Source organism: Heloderma suspectum, chromosome 10, assembly GCF_057233095.1.
Source record: "Heloderma suspectum isolate Gila_16-S chromosome 10, 16-S_ref, whole genome shotgun sequence".
Taxonomy (NCBI): Eukaryota; Metazoa; Chordata; class Lepidosauria; order Squamata; family Helodermatidae; genus Heloderma; species Heloderma suspectum.
Genome location: NC_139467.1, coordinates 24,908,598 through 24,928,716, shown reverse-complemented (window position 1 = coordinate 24,928,716; position 20,119 = coordinate 24,908,598). Strand labels below are relative to the sequence as shown.

Here is a 20,119-nt window from a genome sequence, read left to right as displayed (position 1 = left end):
ACGGACAGGTCATGGCAGAGAGTTCTGACAAAATGTGGTCCACTGGAGAAGGAAATGGCAACCCACTCCAGTATTCTGGCCAAGAAACCCCATGGAACGTAACACAAGGCTAAAAGAGATGACACCGGAAGATGAGCCCCTCAGGTTGGAAGGTGTCCAATATACTACTGGGGAAGAGCAGAGGGTATTTCCAAGTAGCGCCAGAAAGAGTGAAGCGGCTGGGCCAAAGCCGAAAGGACACTCAGCTGTGGATGTGTCTGGTGGTGAAAAGAAAATCCGATGCTGTAAAGAACAATTTTGTTTAGGAACCTGGAATGTCAGATCAATGAATCAAGGTAAGTTGGAGGTGGTCAAACATGAGATGGCAAGATTGAACGTCGACATCTTGGGAATCAGCAAACTAAAATGGAAAGGCATGGGCGAATTTAATTCAGGTGACCATCATATCTACTATTGTGGGCAAGAATCCCTTAAAAGAAATGGAGTAGCACTCAGAGTCAACAAAAGGGTGGGAAAAGCAGTACTGGGGTACAATCTTAAAAACGATAGAATGATCTCAGTACGAATCCAAGGCAAACCATTCAACTTCACAGTAATTCAAGTCTAAGCCCCAACCACTGAGGCCGAAGAAGCTGAGGTTGAACGGTTCTATGAAGACCTACAACACCTTCTAGAACTAACACCAAAAAAAGATGTCCTCTTCATCATAGGGGATTGGAATGCTAAAGTAGGAAGTCAAGAAATAACCAGGATAACAGGCAGGCATGGCCTTGGTGTACAAAATGAAGCAGGGCAAAGGCTAATAGAGTTTTGCCAAGAGAACACGCTGATCATAGCAAACACTCTTTTCCAACAGCACAAGAGACGACTCTACACATGGACATCACCAGATGGTCAATATCAAAATCAGATTGATTATGTCCTTTGCAGCCAAAGATGGAGACGCTCTATACAGTCAGTCAAAACAAGACCTGGAGCTGACTGTGGCTCAGATCATGAGCTTCTTGTTGCAAAATTTCGGCTTAAATTGAAGAATGTAGGGAAAACCACTAAACCATTCAGGTATGACCTAAATCATATCCCTTATGAATACACAGTGGAGGTGAGGAATAGATTTCAGGGATTAGACCTGATAGACAGAGTGCCTGAGGAACTATGGACGGAGGTCCGTAACATTGTTCAGGAGGCAGCAACTCAATCCATCCCAAAGAAAAAGAAATGCAAGAAAGCCAAGTGGCTGTCTGATGAGGCTTTACAAGTAGCTGAGGAAAGAAGGGAAGCGAAAAGCAAGGGAGAAAGGGGAAAATATATCCAACCGAATGCAGAGTTCCAGAGAATAGCAAGGAGAGACAAGAAGGCCTTCTTAAATGAACAATGCAAAAAATCGAGGAAAACAACAGAATGGGAAAGACTAGAGATCTCTTCAAGAAAATCAGAGATCTCAAGGGAACGTTTTGTGCAAAGACAGGCATGATCAAGGACAAAGAAGGCAGGGACCTAACAGAAGCAGATGAGATTAAGAAGTGGTGGAAAGAATACACAGATGAACTATACAGGAAAGATCTGAATGTCCCTGATAGCCATGAGAGTGCGGTCACTGAACTTGAGCCGGACATCCTAGAAAGTGAAGTCAAGTGGGCCTTAGGAAGCATTACTAACAACAAAGCCAGCAGAGATAGAATCATAGAATCATAGAATAGTAGGGTTGGAAGGGGCCTACAAGGCCATCGAGTCCAACCCCCTGCTCAATGCAGGAATCCAAGTCAGAGCATCCCTGACAAATGGCTGTCCAGCCTCGTCTTGAAGGCCTCCAGTGTGGGAGAGCCCACCACCTCCCCAGGTAATTGGTTCCATTGTCATATTGCTCTGACAGTCAGGAAGTTTTTCCTGATGTTCAGCCGGAAACTGGCTTCCTGTAACTTGAGCCCATTATTCCGTGTCCTGCACTCTGGGATGATCAAGAAGAGATCCTGGCCTTCTTCTCTGTGACAACCTTTCAAGTACTTGAAGAGTGCTATCATATCTCCCCTCAGTCTTCTCTTCTCAAGGCTAAACATGCCCAGTTCTTTCAGTCTCTCTTCATAGGGCTTTGTTTCCAGTCCCCTGATCATCTTTGTTGCCCTCCTCTGAACCCTCTCCAGTTTGTCTGCATCCTTCTTAAAGTGTGGTGCCCAGAACTGGACACAGATGACAGTATTCCAGTTGAGCTATTTAAAATCCTAAAAAATGATGCTGTTAAAGTGCTGCATTCAATATGCCAGCAAATTTGGAACACTCAACAATGGCCGCAAGACTGGAAAAGGTCAGTTTACATTCCAATTCCAAAGAAGGGCAACGCCAAAGAGTGTTCAAACTACCGCACAATTGTGCTCATTTCACATGCCAGCAAGGTGATGCTCAAAATCCTACAAGCTAGGCTTCAGCAGTATGCGAACCGAGAACTACCGGAAGTACAAGCTGGGTTTCGAAGAGTCAGAAGAACTAGAGATCAAATCGCCAACATTCGCTGCATCATGGAGAAAGCAAGAGAATTCCAGAAAAACGTCTCTTTCTGCTTCATTGACTACGCTAAAGCCTTTGATTGTGTGGATCACAACAAACTGTGGCAAATTCTTAAAGTGATGGGAGTACCAGACCACCTTACCTGTCTCCTGAGAAACCTGTATGAGGGTCAAGAAGCAACAGTAAGAACCAGACATGGAACAACCGATTGGTTCAAAATTGGGAAAGGAGTACGACAAGGCTGCATATTGTCACCCTGCTTATTTAACTTATATGCAGAGTACATCATGAGAAATGCCGGGTTGGATGAATCAGAGGTCGGAATTAAGATTGCTGGGAGAATTATCAACGACCTCCGATATGCAGACGATACCACCCTAATGGCAGAAAGCGAAGAGGATCTCAAGAGCCTCTTGTTGAGGGTGAAAGAGGAGAGTGCAAAAGCTGGTTTGAAACGCAACATTAAAAAAACGAAGATCATGGCATCTGGCCCCATCACTTCCTGGCATATAGAAGGGGAAGAAATGGAAGCAGTGACAGATTTTACTTTCTTGGGCTCCAAGATCACCGCAGACGGTGACTGTAGCCATGAAATTAAAAGACGCTTGCTCCTTGGGAGGAAAGCTATGGCCAACCTAGACAGCATAGTAAGAAGCAGAGACATCACCTTGCTGACAAAGGTCCGTCTAATCAAAGCTATGGTTTTCCCAGTAGTAATGTATGGCTGTGAGAGCTGGACTATAAGGAAGGCTGAGTGCCGAAGAATTGATGCTTTCGAACTGTGGTGCTGGAGAAGACTCTTACGAGTCCCCTGGACTGCAAGGAGGTCAAATCAGTCCATACTAAAGGAAATCAACCCTGAGTGCTCATTGGAAGGACAGATACTGAAGCTGAAGCTCAAATATTTTGGCCACCTAATGCAAAGAGAAAACTCTCTGGAAAAGACCCTGATGCTGGGAAAGACTGAAGGCAAAAGGAGAAGGGGACGGCAGAGGATGAGATGGCTAGATAACATCACCGATGCAATGAATATGAACTTGAGCACCCTCCGGGAGAGAGCGCAGGACAGGAAGGCCTGGCGTGCTATGGTCCATGGGGTCACGAAGAGTCGGACACGACTGAACGATTGAACAACAACAAAATCATCAATAATGGTTCATCACAGTCCTTCAGCTCTAATACACACAAAACAAACACATCCACCAAATCACTCCCTCCACTAAAACAGCCAGTGCTAAAAACTACAAGGAGCAACCTTGCCTCCTTTACGTCGGTACCTCTCACTCCTGTTTTCAAGGTACAATTCCAGGTTAGGGCAAACAATGCCGGTGCTGTACACGCTTCTGCAGATAGCTGAAGCGTAACTGCAAGTCCTACAAAATATAATCCTGCATGTGTGTGTGTGTGTGTGTGTGCATGCACACACATACATATACATATTACTGTACTGTTCCTAAATTGCCCAAAAATCACTGGAACTGAACGTGCAAATAAGCCCCACCCTGACACAAATTGAACACCCTTGAATTTACTTCTGCAGAAAGTACTTGCTTCTCACCTTTATGTGGTTACAACTCTGAGGTTTATCTCTTTTCGAAGGCTAATATTTCATACCCTGCTGTGAGGAGGCAAACATTATTATTTATTATTATTTATTCAATTTATAACCCACCTATATACAAATACTCTAGGTGGCATGCAAAATTAAAAACAATTTAACAAAAAATCCAACAATGAAAACAACACAGCATAAAACCAGTATATAACAGTCAACGAAGAGGAAACACTTGCTCTAAAAAGGGAAAGCCTGCCGGAATGAGAGAGTCTTTAATGCCTGTTTAAAAACCTTCAAAGAGGTCAGCAGGCGCATTTCAACCGGCAGGCCAATCCACAACTGAGGGGCGGCAAAGGAAAGGGTCCTCTTGCGTGTGACTGCTAATCTCACAGTAGGCAGCTGCAGCAGAGAGCCCTCAGAGGACCTTAGGCATCATGATCCAAAATGGCATCATCCATACCCAGGAGGGAGGTATTGGCAGGCCTGGGGGAACCCCTAGGTTTGCAAAAGTATGACAAAATATTAGGGAAAAACCCTCAGGGCGGGGGAGGACCTCCCAAAGCAGAGTATGCTCAACGGCCACAGAACACTGAATGCTTATTGTGGAGGTGGCGCGGGGGGGCATGACTGAAAATCGGGAAGAGGGAAAATGGAATGGAGCTCCCTGGAAAAGGACATGGCTGGCTAGAACCCTGAATAGCAGCACTTCATACTGCAAAGTTTTGTTGCATGTCCTATTTGTTCCTTAACTTCAAAGTACGCTGCTGCACTCACCCAAGAAATTTACTCGTGAACAATGATGTAAGCTTTCTGAAAACTTCTGAATTGGAAAATGGTCTAGAAAATTTTCTGCTGCCCTAAATCAATGGAGATCTGAGTTAACCATGTGTGACATATTTAGTCAACATTTTTTAAAAAAAGAAAACAGGATGCTATGTTAATCTTAAATGCTGCATAAATATCTGAACAGTGGTTTTTCCCCAATAGCCAAAAGTGGTTGAACTGAATGATATGATGAGGGGAAAAGAGGAAGGCCTGGTTCGCACATAAGACTAAGCCATGGTGTGGTTTGCTGAAATCTGGCTTGTCCAAACCAATCCCTGCAAACAAACTATTATTTGTTAATTAGCTACAAACCTCAAATAGAAACCATGGTTTGTTGTTGGCTTACAAAGTCTGGCTAGCTTAAACCATGGCCTGTTGTGATGTCTGAATCCAGAACTATGGCTTATCTCTGGCTTGTTTGCACTGCTGTCCATCCTAAAACAGAGGCACCCAGCAAGAGCAGCCTGAAAACAAAACCACCCTGAAGGCTGCCAAAACAGATGGGAGAGAAACAAACCAGAAATATGGAAAACAACCCATGGTTTGTTTGCTTGCCTGAAAGACAATTAATGGCTACAGCAACAAATCATGGCTAGGGATGGTGGCCAAGTCCAGTTGGGGGCTCGAGCTTGGTGGATTATCGCCAGCTTGGCCCCCTGGACTGGAGTCCGCAGACCACTGCACTCGCCTGACTCTGCATGAGCTGAGTCAGGCAAGTGCAGCGGATCCGCTGCTCTGCTGAGCCACCATTCCGTGCAAAAGGGCGGCTTGACCTTTCCCATACAGGCTGATTTCATGTAAATGGCGGCTGTAAAGAGGCCCATATACACAACATTACAGGCATAAATGGTCTATTTAGACAATTTACACCTATAATATTGTGTAAATGGACCTCTTTATGGCTGTCATTTATGTAAAATCAGCCTTTACAGAAAAGGCCAAGCCACCACTCAGTGGAGGAGTGGGATGCCACTCGCTGCACACCTGCGGACCACGTGGAGAGCAGGGTCAAGCGGACAGTGGGGGTCCGGCAAGTGGCACACAGCACAGATAGCGGTGAATTTGCTCATTCCTAACCATGGTTAATATAAAACCATGGCTCAGTGTTATGTACAAATGCAGCCTGGGTAAATTGCATTTAAAGGGTTGATCCTATGCAAGTTTAGATAGAAAAATGTCCTACACCTCCCAGCATCCTCAAGCCAGCATGACTGGCTGGAGCACACCAGGATTTGTAGAACTTCTTTCTGTCTAAACATGCATAGGATTGCACCATAAGTGTGGTTTAAATGTTATATTCAAATTCAAAGCTTTACTTGGAAATTAGTTTTAGTGGAATTCCTGTAAGTATTTCAAAACATGACAACTCAGTAGCATACAACTCAAAAGCATTCCATTTACATTATGCAGATTATAAGGGAGAAAAAACACACAAAAGCACACACAAAGGCACTGTTAACTGTTGGCATCCTAATTTTAGTATGCCTGAAGAACTATGTGCATAAATTTATATGCCTTCTTAGGGGCAGTCACCTGAAAAAAAGTTAATTACAACTTTGATGTTAGATGTGACTGGAATTGAATCCATCCCACTTGCCCAATTTCACTTGTATTATACTGATCCATTTTCTTACTAATTAATTTTATGAAATAATGCATTTCTAAAAAGGGGAAATTTTGCATCTGGGAAAAATATAGCAGCGGAAAATTTTCCACTCCACGCTACTGCTCAGAAGTGTGTGTGTTACAGAGTATCATTTCAAATGGCAAATGAGAGAGAAAAAGCATGGAAGGAAACCAAGCACAACAGATGGGCACTTCCACTGGGGCTCTGGTGAAGATTTATCCCACTTTTCTTCCAAGTAGTTTAGAGTGGTGTGTATGGTCTTCCCCCCACACAAGTCATTTTATCAACATTGAATCCATCCCGTTTGCCCAATATTGAATCCAACCTGTTTCTGAGAAGTAGTGTGGAATGGAAAATGTTCCACTGTAATGTTGCATAAACGGATCTCTTTACGGCTGCCATTTATGTAAAATCAGCCGTTACACCATTTTGTGCAGAATGGCAGCTTGGCGGAGGAGTGGGGCACTGTTCGCCGGGCACCCGCAGACTGGGCAGGGTTGAGCAGCTGGCAGGGGTCCAGCAAGCGGAGCACAGCGCAGATAGGGGCAAGTTCACCCATCCCTAACCATGGCTAACATAAAACTATGGCTTAGCGTTATATGCAAATGCAGCCTTGGTAAATTGCATTTAAGGGTGCAATCCTATACATGTTTGGACAGAAAAGGGTCCTACAACTCCCAGCATCCTCAAGTCAGCGTGACTGGCTGAAGCATGCCGGTATATCCAAACAGGAACACAAGTAGTCATCAGGGGCAAAGGTCACTGCCTGAAACCACCTATGCCTCCATCTTGTTTGCTGAGGAGTGCCTTCCACTAACAGTGTCGGAAGTTGTAATAATTCATTACATTTTTAAGTTAATTGTATTGTTTCACAATATGTTAACCAATTTGTTTTTTATGATTAGCTCAAGAAATCAACCAGTGGATGAATAAAGGATTTTCTGCCATTATAACTACAGCAATAAAGTGTTGAACAACAATAAAATGTTGTTGCAATAACATTAATATTTTAAAAAGAGTTGACCATTACTTGATAACAACTGGACCTGCAACAAAATGTTACACTGTGGAACAGTGCTTCTGTACTCTTGTGTGGAGATGGTACCATACTGGCTCCATAAGGACCAGCATTCAGATCACTGAGATTGCTGTAAACAAAGGGTGATGATGATATGTGACCAAGTCATTTTTAATTGGTCAAATAACCAACCCTAGCATTGCCTCCCAGCAGGATACCAGTTTCATGGTTGGGATCCGCACAGTCAGCCCCTGCCCACATGGCATTTAAATATTTTCCCAGCTGCACAGGAGCTCCTTGAGGACAAGAAACATCACCCAATAAAAAACAAATATCTGGTTACATTAAAATTACTCAAACCAGCTTCATTCTAGTCACTGAATGCTAGCCTAAGGAGAAAGTGATGTTTCTGAACAGTCACCAAGGGGAGCCCAATGTAGAGAGTGTTACGGTAGCCTAGCCTCAAGATGACAAATGTATGAGAGCCAAGTCCTGGTTGAACAGAAAGGCTCACAGGCTTTTCACAAGAAAGAGGTTCTGAAAGGCACATCTCGCCACTGCTTCCACCCAGGGAGAATCACAGATTGAGAACTTGAGAAACCAGGGAGCATGAATGTTATAGCTGTTTCTTCCCTGTAGCCAAAGTCATAAAAATAAGTTATGGAGAAGTGACTCACCACATGGTGATGATAACAGTTCAAGGCCCTCAAACTGGAGTGGTGATTTGAGACAAAAGACTTGTACAGTCTGCACCAGCTATTTGAGAAACATTCGAGTTCAAAATCATGCCAAAAACAAACAAACAAAAACCCACTGTGTACAATTATCCCTGAAGAATCAAGGGTAAGCACAGTAGCTTTGCACTGTACAATGGAAGGAGCAGAACTTCTGAGGATGGAATGAGTCAGCTGATGAGTCAGAGAAAAGAGCATAAGACACTAAATAAGAGGCCAATCCAATTATCAAGCGTAGCCAACATCATAAGAAAGAGGATGCTGAATTGACAGACTGCTACAAAGCATCTGACAGATTACAATAGGCCCAGTCACAGAGTACTTGGGAGATAAGGGCCTTTGGCATATGAAGAGCAGATGGGGAAATGATCACACTGAGGCAATTCGCCACACCGGTCTGGCAGCAGCAGCTAGCCTCACGATGGCTCTAGGGAAGCCTTCCCCAACTGGGCACCCTCCAGATATTTGGGACTACAACTGCCAGCATTCCTGACCATTGGCCATGCTGGCTGGGGCTGATGAGAACTGGGAGTCCAAAACAGCTGGAATTTCCAGCCACCTCCAGATTGGAGATGGCTGCTCTGGGCAAAGTCCAGATTCAGAAGCTGTATGCCTCTGTTCTTTGGCAGGGGGTGGGAGAAATAAAATATTTTTATGCACCCTTGGAGCATCGTCTTCCCCCTTCTTCTTCTTTTTCATTCTGAGTTCAGGTTATTCTTTCACTACACCATTCCAAAGGAATTGATCAATTAACTTCCATATTACATCCATTCATAACTAAAAATAATAATTTAATAAAAGACCGGTAAACATAATCAAAGTCATATTTATTTATTTATTTATTTATTTATTTATTTATTAAATTTATTAATCGCCCATCTGACTGGTCACCCAGCCACTCGATATCAGTCGAGTAGCCCTTAATAGTAAATAAGGTTGCACTGAATCCTGAACTTTCTCATCCCAATATAAAATGAAGAGACTCTATTTTTCTGCAAAATAATTATTTACTAACCATCCTTCTCTGACTCTCATCATAATAGTTAATTTCATCCTAAAGGCCACATCCCAAACTCTCACACACCAATCATCAATTGTTGGAGGGTTAACTTTCTTCCACCTATACAGGCAGCTGCCAGTAAATGAAGACCCATTTCCACACCTTCAGTTGAGACTACATCCTTAATACATGTAAACAAAATCACCGCTGGGTCTAAAGCAGGGGTGGCGGACCTCTTTCGGCCCGAGAGCAGAATTCCATTTTGGAGAAGTTCTCGGGGGCTGCATTCCAGCAGCGGGTGGGGCCAAAGGCAAAAAGCACAGAGCCAAAAATACCAGCGTTGCTGTGAACTGCCCAGAGACCTTTGGCTATTGGGCAACAGAAAAATGTAATAAATAAATAAATAAATATTTTAACTTCAAGCTCTTCCGGCCAGTAACTAAGCCTTAGGAGAGGCATTTCAACCTTTTAGAACAGGAAGACAACAGCACAAAAGCCAGCAAACCACAAAATGATCAGTGGTCGGGAGAAAGGGACCAGGGAAAGGGGTGGGGCTACCTGAGGAACCCTGGTGGGCTAGACTGGAATCTCACAAGGGCTAAATTTGGCCCCCAAGCCTGTGGTTCCCCAGCCTTGGTCTAAAGAGGGCTCCACACCTACAATTTTTGTAATTTCAAAAAAAGAAGGAAGGAAAGAAGGAAGGAAGGAAGGAAGGAAGGAAGGAAGGAAGGAAGGGGAGAAGATGTATGCCTTTGAATGCCCCTGTTGCTGGGAGGACAACCCTGGGGAAGGGGGACGCTATTGCAGTCACACCCTGCTTGTAGGCTTTGCCAGAACCATCTGGACATTGCAGGAAACACAATGTTGGCCTAGACAAACGTTTGGTTTGACCCAGGAGGGCTACTCTTACCAGACAAGAATGGTTCAATTGGGAAACTGTCCACTAATAAGATCAATACTGAACAGTCTGCTTAGACAAAGACAGCAACCGTGCCACTCCAGCGAGGGAGAAAAGTTTCCATTAGTCCCACTGCTAATCTTCTTTCCAAGCCTGCCAGTGGCCCACAAAAAAGAGGATTCTCTTAAAGCAGTCCTTGGGAGGAGAGGACGCTGAGCGTGAAGGCAGACACCCATCATGTCCACACACGCTGTGGCCATTCACTCAAAGCTGGTCACCGGGAACAAACCCGAGATGCACAGAGTCACTGAAGCATGCCATCGGAAAGGCAAAAGAAGTATCCAAGGAGAAGAACCGTGGTTTTTTATATTTAAAAAATCTTTATTCCAAAAGCCTAATAGCATAATCCAAACCAGTAAGGAAAAAAGTGGGGCTGCACACACATGAAACAATTAAACTGCCTTATATGTACATAGGCACATAGGAAGCTGCCTTATACTGGGTCAGACAATCGGTCCATCTAGCCCAGTATTGTCGACACTGACTGGCAGCAGCTCTCCAGGGTTTCAGGCAGGGTTCTTTCCTCATCCCACCTGGAGAAGCTGGGGATCGAACCTGGGACCTTCTGCATGCAAAGCACATGCCCTATCACACTGAGCCATGGCCCCTCCCAAATGTAACTGCATTTGGATGAAATGCTTGGGCTTATCAGCATCCTCCTCTCCCTCTGGAGCAGCCGTGAGGCCGTTGGTAGCTTTCCCTTCCATTTTTAACTAACAGCAGCTTGATGTTACATCCAAACACAGACAAACTGTGGCTAGTCTTAACCTCGGTATATTGGAGCCTTCTCTGGCCTACATCCAGAATTCCTGACCTTTGACATTCTAGCAGGGGCTGATGGGAGTTAGAAGTTGAAATCATCTGGAGGGCACCAGGTCAGGGAAGGCTGGTTTACTGAAACAAACCAACTTCAAACCATGTTTGATGAAGTTGGCTTGTTACTTTCAAGTAGGCACTGGCAACCCTCAGATGTTTTGGACCACAACTCCCATCAGCCCCAGCCAGCAAGGCTAATGATCAGGGATTATGGGAGGTTTAAGATTTTGCTAATAGTGTAGAAAACCCTAAGCAACTTGGGACCAGGATATTTGAGATAGTGCCTTCTCCCTTATTAATCTGCCCGGTCACTGAGGTCATCAGATGGGATGCTCCTGGTGGTTTCGCATGGACCTATGGCCAGACTGGAGTCCACCCAGAGAAGATCCTTCAGCATGGTGGCTCCCTTTCTGTGGAACTCCATGCCTCTGGAGGTCAGGCAGGCACCAACATTGTGTTATTTTTGGCACTCATGCAGACCTCTTTATTTCAACAAGCCTTCCTTGATTGACCAGCCAGTTTTTATTGGTATTCTATTTTTTAAAAAACTTTTAAAAATGTTTAATATGGTATTTTATTCTGTTTTTTTTTTCTTTTATTGTTCAGCACTCTAGAATCTTTTAGATGTGGAGTGGTATATAAATATTACAAATAAATAAATAATGGGAGTAGTCATCCCAAACACCTGGAGAACACACTTCGAGATTGCCTGCCTCTGCAATGAACTATACACAACATTAAACTTCCTGGCAGTGAAGATTTCTCATGCTCTGGATTCGCCCTGCCCACCGAGGCTGGCTATTGGGCCAACCCTAGACAGGAAGGGCTATAAAAGGCTTCCTGTTTGGCTGGAAACAGCCATCTTTCTGGTTCTTGTTCATTTTGCTACATCATTTGGCTCTGGTTTCCATCTGGACGCTGCCTAAAGCGCCACCCTGATATTCCCAGATCCCCAAAGGGCCATACTATACTTTCAGGTAGCCCCTAAGACCGCAAACAAATAAAATGAAAATGCTGAAGGCCCTTTACAGCACAACCAATGATGTATTAAAATTGAAGCCCCTTCTGTGCTCCTATGCAGCTGTTCTTAATATGCAGAGTGAAGTGACATTACTAATAGTATGAGAGGCGGGGCCTCAACAGGCAGACATTTCAGTGGCATACATGTGCAGACTTCATGACATTTCCTTTTTCCTTCCCTCTAGCACCACCGCATCAGAGGGAAGAAGAGAACCATGCTTTAGTTTGGAAACTTTTCAAGCAGACTCTTGTATGAAGCATTCCAAAATATAAAATACAGAATCATCTAAAAACATTCAACACAAAACAGATCTGCACAGCAAACACTTAGAACTATAGGAAGTTGCCTTATACCAGGTCAGACCCTTTGTCCATCTAGCTAAGCACAATGTTGTCCAGTCCAGGAGCGGGGAACCTATTTCAGCCCAAGAGCCAAATTGGTTCTGGACATGAATGTCAGGGACTGCATTCCAGCAGTGGGGCAGGATCACACCCCAAAGTACGTGGGACCATATCACTGCTGGCATGCAGCTCCCAACATGATTGCACAGATCCTATTCACTCACATGCACATACACTCACACCAACCCTTCCCCTTTTTTAAAAAAAAGCCTCCATTGGTACCAGTCAAGGTTCTTTTAAAGCCTTAAACAGTTTGGGACCAAATTGCTTAAAGAACCACCTTCACCATTATCAGCCTGCCTGCACTTTAAGATCAGCTGGAGAGACCCTTCCCATTTGCCTACCTGTGGGGGCAGTCAGGTGGGTGACTACATGTGACAGGTCCTTTTCTGTAGTAGCCCCACACATCTAGAATAAGTTGCCATCGGGGGTCTGCCAGGCCCCAACATTGCAGGTTTTTTAGAAGGCCCTGAAAACTTACTATTTTACTCCAGCCTTCCCCTGATTATGTTTTATCAGACTGGGTTGTAGCTCCACTTGCCTGTTGCAAGGCTTATTTTATGCTGGTGCTTGCCATTTTTTAGAATGTTTGCTGCTTTCACTATGTTTTTACTACCGTATCTAGTTTTATTGTGTGTTTTATTGTTGTGGCCACCTTGAGAGGGCTCCTGCCCTGAAAGGCGGCCAAGGAATATTTTAAATGCATAAATAAAGAAAAGAAATGAAGCAAGGGAAGGGCAATTTCCCCTCCCCAGCAGTGATCCCCCAAAGTGCCCCCACACTGTCATAAAGTTTTTAGAAGCCTCCATTGTCACCAATGGAGGCATTTTAAAGCCTCCCTTAAAGTGTGGGAGGGAGGAGGGAGATCTCGTATCCCTGATCTCTGACTGGAGGACAAGGGCAGTGGCCAGATGGATACCTCCCACAGGCCATATCTGGCCCATAGGCCAGAGGTTCTCCATCCCTGATCTAGTCTGACTGGCAGAGGGTTTCTGGCAGTGGTCTTACCCATCATTTGTAACTGGAGATGTCAAGGCCTGAACCTGGGACCTTCTGGATGCAAACTATGGGATATGCCACTAAGCTATGGCCCCCTCCCAAAACTCTGCCACTAATCTAGGACCCTTCCCTCATTTTAAATACAAAAAACAGCCACACGATTCTCAACCAGGTGTGTTAAACTGTCAGGGCCAGCCCTATCATTAGGCAGAGTGAGGTGGCCACCTCAGGTAGCAAATGCTGGAAAGCAGCAGAAAGTGATTGGAGGAGAGAGACGTGGGTCATGCAGTATGCCCTACGCCCCCTAGGCTGGGCTGCCTGCCGCCTTCAAGAGTGATGAAAGATGCTGTCTCTTTCTCAGTTGTTGACGAAAGGTTCAGCTGCCAGTCCAGTCAGCTTTTTACATGGAATGGGAGGGAAGCAAAATGTCTCGGCCCAGCCTTGTAAACTGTTCATGCGCAGGCGACATAAGGATGCCTATCTCCATGTATACATGTGGGCGGGGGGGGGGGGAGAGCAGTGAGGCCGGTGCAGCAAGTGGATGGGGAAAGAGCTATGGGCACCTACTCCCCTCCACGCACTCGGCTGGTTCAGGGGTGGAGGGTTAGACATGTTGCCTGATCAACCCCAAACACGAGGAATTGATGCTACACCCAACAACGGCAATTTCACTTGGACCGAAGACAAGACTTGCAGCTTGATCCTGACCAGGTTTACTAAAGCAATGATTTCAAAGGAACTTCTTTCCAAGCATGTATGTTTAGGGCTGCAGCTTTAATCTCCCTTCAAAGTATTTTTCTAGTAACATGCTTTCCAAACACATTTCATACGAAGAGACATTCACAGTTTCTGTTTCATGCTCTTTCCAGCAATGGGGTCCAGGAGTGACTTCAGCAGTCTCTTCCTCCCCGCCTTAAGTCTGCATGCAGTTGCATAGGTTGTAAATCAAGGGTGGCTGCTTCGGGTGGTCCAGGTAGGGATGTTGGAGAAATCCACAGAACCAAATGAGTTTGGATTTTCATGAAACTGACCCATGGATTCCACAGTGGACCGGCCTTTCCCCTGTCAGGCTGATTTCATGGACTTGTGGACCAGTTTTCTAACTTTCCCGAATTTTGTGCAAATTTCATCATAGAAAAATACACAAAATAAAAAAAAACTGGCCCAAAATGTGCATTTCCCCCATAGGCTAAAGCATGACAATGCACATATTGGGGGGATTTGCACATTTTCACACGTGTGCATTTGAGCAAATAGGTATTTGCGCAAATTTGGAAACAAAAAAAATCCGACTCCGTTGATGGGCAGATGACGGAATGAAAGGTGCCTGACAATCCATGAAACACAGACGGAACTGATTTTACACAGTCCGTACATCCCTGGGTCCAGGGGACGATTTCCACCCCCTGAGGCCACACTCCTGGCAGTGCACTGGCAGCAAAAAAACCCAGCGGTTTGTCACTGAAATTTGGTGGCAAACTGCTACAGAGACTCAAAAGGACATTTCACCTGAAAAAGAACTAAATTGGGCACTTTTGAGTCTCCGTAGCAGTTTGCCAATGAATTTCAACAGCAAACCAGCAGAGGCAGCGGGGGCCATGCTTGAGACCCTGCGAGGGCACACGCGGCCCCATGTTGGTCATCCCTGTTGGGTATGTTTCAAACCACCTCTGTCTGCTAGAACAGCATTCATTCCCTGTTTCCCGGTGTGCATGCATAGTTTCACTTGCAGCCTTTGGTACTTGGAACAGATTAACTTCATCCCAATGTCAAATAGCCCTAACATCTTTTACAGGCTTTTCCCCTCAGATGACAGTGTGGTACAGTGGTTAGGATGTCAGGCCATGACTAGGAAAAACTGTGTATGAACCCCACTCAGCCGTGAAGCTCATGGGGTCATGAGTGGTGACCTTCTAGCCAGTCACTGGCTGCATTTGCACAAAACTCTAGACCCTGTTTTAGGATTACATGCATGAGCTTCCAGGTGTGCCCTTCCCCTCTTCTGGTGGAACCAGGAGGAGGAGATTGTAAGCTTTCACTTCTGTTTTGAACTAACTGCAGTTACTCAGTATGTCTGAACCCGGACAAACTGTTGCTAGTGTTAACTATGGTTTACTGCAGGTGTGCAGAACATTATTGGGGGGTGGGGCTGGATTCCCCCCGACCAAGACCTCTGTGGCCAGATGATGTCAGTGGGTGTGGTCATGCCCACTTGTGTCATCGCCCCGCCCCTGGCCATTTTAGCCTTTCCCCATGCTAGGACTCAGCCTGACCAACTGCCTGGCTTCACACAGCACCAGGTGCCTCTGTAGGGGTGGTGCATGCTCTGCAAAGCTAGTGGGGCAGTGCCAGGAAGCACAGCCACTATTTCTGGTGCTGGCTGGGTCCCTGGCTTCATGTGGCACCTGGCAGCCACTCTCCGTAGTCCCAGCCAGCCTGCATCCCTCTATTTTTTTTTATTTGTTTATTACATTTCTATAATGCCCCATGGCAGCTGCTCTCTGATCTTGCTTGCAGGGAGTCCCTCCAGGGAAATCCTGGAACAGCAGGAATTCCCTCCAGGGGCGATTCCTCCAAGGGGCGGGGCTTCAGGGTTCTGCTCCCTTGGTTTAGTGAAACATGCCAACTTCAACTCGTGGTTAATGATCCTGGCTTGTTTCACTAAAACTGGGGTGTGGAATGTGTGTCCCTCTAGATGCCGCTGGACTGCAACTCCCACCCGCCTTAGCCAAAACACCCAATGGTGAGGGATGATGGGAGTTGCAGTCCCTCTCGAGGGACACATGCTCCCCATCCCTGTACTAAGTCATACTTAACACAAGCCTTACCCGACCTGGTGCCCTCCAGATAATTTTGGACTACATTTCCCAGCATACCTGACCACTGGCCACAATGGCCGGGGTGGATGGGAGCTGCAGTCCAACAACATCTTGAGGACACCAGGTTGAGGAAGGCTGTTTAACACGACCCAGTTACTTCAGCACAGAAGCAAAGGCTTCCCATCTTCTCCTTGGAGCAGTACTGGAGCAGGACAGACAGTAGTACACAGGCCCAAGATTCATGCACAGAATGCTAAACCAGCCTTTCCCAACCTGGTGCCCTCCAGATGTTGTTGGAGAGCAACTCCCATCAGCCCCAGCCAGTATGGCCAATGGTAAGGAATGCTGGGAGTTGTAGCCCAAAACATCTGGAGGACATCAGGTTGAGGGAAGGCTGCACTAAACTACAGTTAACATTATATGCAAAGCAGGCCACTATCTCTTTGTCTAACCTACCTTACAGTGTTGTTGTGAAGATAAAGGGTTGGAACCAAGTTTAAACTGGATCAACTGGGCTAGCGGAAGTGGACTTCCCCACCCCCTCCTTCCCATGGCAGAGAGTCCAGAAACCCTGCTGAATGGGGTGTGCCGTGGGAGGAGGGGGATCCCCCCAAAGAAGGACTTTCCATGAGCAGAACCTTTCCACTTGTGGAAGGCAGATTCTGGATCCCTTATTGGAGAGGAGAACCAGATATGCTGCCTGAGCTCCATGGAAATGGAAGAGTGGGATAAAAACAACTAATTAATAACACACAAATGTGTAAAGTGTTATATGATTTTAAAAGAGAGAGGGGGGCAGATCTGGGTGGAATTCTAAAGCTGCAAAAAGTGTGGGAAAGAGGCCTTTTAAAATTTGCTTTCTAGCACTCTCAGGCAATCTTTGAAGCACACTATCCCAAATAAGTCTGCTCAACAATCAAGGCAGGGCAGGAAGCATAAGGATGGTGCCCCTGGCATGGGAAATAAGGAACTTTTGCAGGGAACTTTTATGCAAAGCAGCAACAAAGTTCCAGCAAGAATTGTCTAATGACAGACACTTCTTTAAATTTATTATAGCTTTGGAGCTCTGCACACAATACTATGCCGCCCGATTCTCATTGATATTCAGTTGCAGTATGAAATCATAGCAGCCCACTTTTGCAGATGCATTAACCCCTTAGTATCATGTACGTCATTCCTGTACACAGAAATATGACTTTTTTCTGGATTCATCCTCAGCCACAGCCTCTGAACATGCTGGATTTAAAAAAATAAAATAAAATAAAACAAAATAAAAGTACCTATAAGGTATATTATAAAAATGCCTTAAGCAAACAAGAACAGCCACAACATTGCCCGAGAGAATTCTATTTGCAATTTTAAAAAGGCAGTAAGTGTCTGGATGTTCCCCAGTTTCTTGCCCTGGGCAAGACTTCTGTTAGGCAGAACTTCACAGGGAACCTTCTCTCGCTTCCTTGTTATCCCTCTTCATTATTTCTATAGCACCATCAGCGTGCATGGCCACTTTCCAAAGCACAAGAGGACAAACTCCCTGCCCTGAGAAGTTTACAATCTAACATTTGACACAGGAGACACAACAGAGAAAGGAGATAGAAGACAGAGTAAACCCGGAAGGAACAAGTAGTTATTTCTATTAAACACACTCAGGTGTATTAGCGTATCAGAATATCAGATGCAAAATGCCTATGTACACCAGTCACTGGGGAACATGGGTGGGAGGGTGCTGTTGCACTCATGTCCTGCTTGTGGGTTTCCTGTTGACAGCTGGTTGGCTACGGTGTGAACAGAATGCTGGACTAGATGGACCCTTGGTCTGATCCAGCAGGGCTCTTCTTATGTTCTTACATATCCTCATCAGAATCACTTCCTCTCTCTCTCTCTCTCTGGAATAGACCTTCCTAAGAATCACTTCCAAGATCTTCCATAGATTAGAAACCCTCTTGATCATCCCCAAATCACTTCTTCCTCTCTAGTTCCTGATCCACTTCCTGCTCTCTGGTGGTTCTTGGCCAACAAAAAGAAAAAAAGTGGTTGCCGGGAGGGGAGAGTTATACTCATTTACTGAGCTGTCTCCACCCTAGACCCAGAACTAGACCAAGTTTGCTTTTCTTCTCCTTAGTCACTGTGACCTTCTGTAGTTGGCAATCCTGGTAAAGAATTATTCACTTAAGGGAGTTTTTTAGGTGTTGCCTTTTGTTTTAGGTTTTCTTCCTCCTCCTCCACTTCGAAACTATTTAAAGTTTGAGCTGGGGGAGAGGGGAGGAGAAAGATTCGAAAGAAAAAAACGCCGATCGGCCCACCCACCGCACCATCATCATTATCCGGGGCCCCCTCCACCCTCCTACCCCAATCTGACCCAACAGAGCCGACCTCCCAAGCGCACATCTCCAAGCAAGCCACGGAGGGCGGGTGGGGGTGCGCGTCCTCCGTCCTGGAGAGCCCTCCCTCCCCCCGCCCCCGCGCTGTGGGGCTTGACGGCAAGGCCACATACACGCGCGCGCATGAGGACGCGGCAGTCGCGACCTTCGACGGCCAACGATCCCACCCCCGCCACCATCAGCGACACAGCAGAGAGGTGGGGGGGGCGGGGAAGGCGAGAGAGAGACGGGCCACGCGCAGCTTACCAGTTGCAGGCAACAGAATCCAGCCAGCGTGCAGCGCCCGTTGCATCTGCCCATGGTGGCCGGGGCGGAAGCCGCCTCCCTCCGGCGCCAGCAGCAGCTGCCCTCGCCTCCCGTTGCCAGGGACACCCTCACTCAAAGGGCAGCCGGCGGCAGCACACGCAGCAGCCGCCGGCCATCGCGCCCAGACGGCGAGACGCGAGGGACTTTCTTCGCGCCTTTTGTGCGAGGCGGCCCCTCGCCTCCGGCGTCCGCGCGCGAGCCAGGCGCGGCCGGCGGGAGAGGCGGCGGCGGCGGCGTTATCTTCTCCCGCCGCTGCCCTCCGCGGGCAGCTCCGGGCAGCAGCCCGCGCGCTCCATTGTGCCGCCCGCGCCGGCGTCTCCGGGGGCGCGCTGGGTGTTTCCCTGGCCGGGCTCAGGCGCTGCCGTCCGTCTCCCGGGAGGGGGGCGAGGGCGGGAGAGAAGGCGGCGGCTGGGCGGGTCGAGGGGCCCCGGGAGCTGCCCGGGATTTGCCCGATTTGCGGCGTGGGGAAAGAGCGTCTCCCGGCGCGCCCTCACCGCCTCCAACTCTCCATTGTTTTCCCCGCCTCCTCCCTCCCGTCCTCAGACACACCCACGGGTCGCGCGTGCCCCGAAACGCCGGGGCGGAATCGTGGAAAGGCGGCTGTGGACGTGGCTGATGATGATGCCTTCCAAGAGGAGGGACGCGGCCAGCATCTGCTGGCGCCGTGGGGAAGGCGACCCTCGAAAGCAAGGCAAAGCCCCCCCCCCGCGAACACCCACCCACACGCCCCGCCACAACCACGTGGCTCTCCGGCCGAGCTCTGGGGCAGAGAGGGAGATGGCGGGGGGGGGAGGGCAGGTGTACCCCGGCCCCTCTCCGCCACCTGTGTGGCTGCCCCGCCTCCCTTCCGTCTTCCAGGGAAGAAGCCGCGCGCCGTTGGATGGCACGAGTGGGCCCTCTCCCCTCTTTGTAGCTGGGGCTCTTTAGGACAGCGTTCCGCAGCTCGCCGCCCGCCAGGCGTGTTGGACTACATCTCCCGTAATCCCCCAGCCTAGCTGGCTAGGGGCTGATGGGAGTTGTAGTCAACACATCTGGAAGGCTGCTGGCTGAGATAAACGTGAGGGCTTACGAGTCGTTAAACATCTGTCAAGTGCCTCCCAGTGCAACCAGTTGGGAAGGTGGTGGCTATCTTGGTGAACCCGAGCCGTGACCCCCAAGCC

The 20,119-nt window shown here is 47.2% G+C and overlaps 1 protein-coding gene across 3 annotated transcripts in view; it reads right to left on the bottom strand.

Annotated features, from left to right (window-relative positions):
* The window catches only part of NKAIN1 (sodium/potassium transporting ATPase interacting 1), a 99,875-nt gene extending 80,377 nt beyond the window's left edge, over positions 1-19,498 (bottom strand). The window contains exon 1 of one of the 3 annotated variants that reach the window (XM_084814396.1): positions 18,900-19,498. In XM_084814396.1, the coding sequence (XP_084670522.1) occupies positions 18,900-18,953 (54 nt within the window). In that variant the 5' untranslated portion in view covers positions 18,954-19,498. The remainder of the gene's footprint in view (positions 1-18,899) is intronic. The other 2 variants (XM_084814398.1, XM_084814397.1) reach the window with 2 other exon arrangements.
* Between the last annotated feature and the right edge of the window lie 621 nt (positions 19,499-20,119).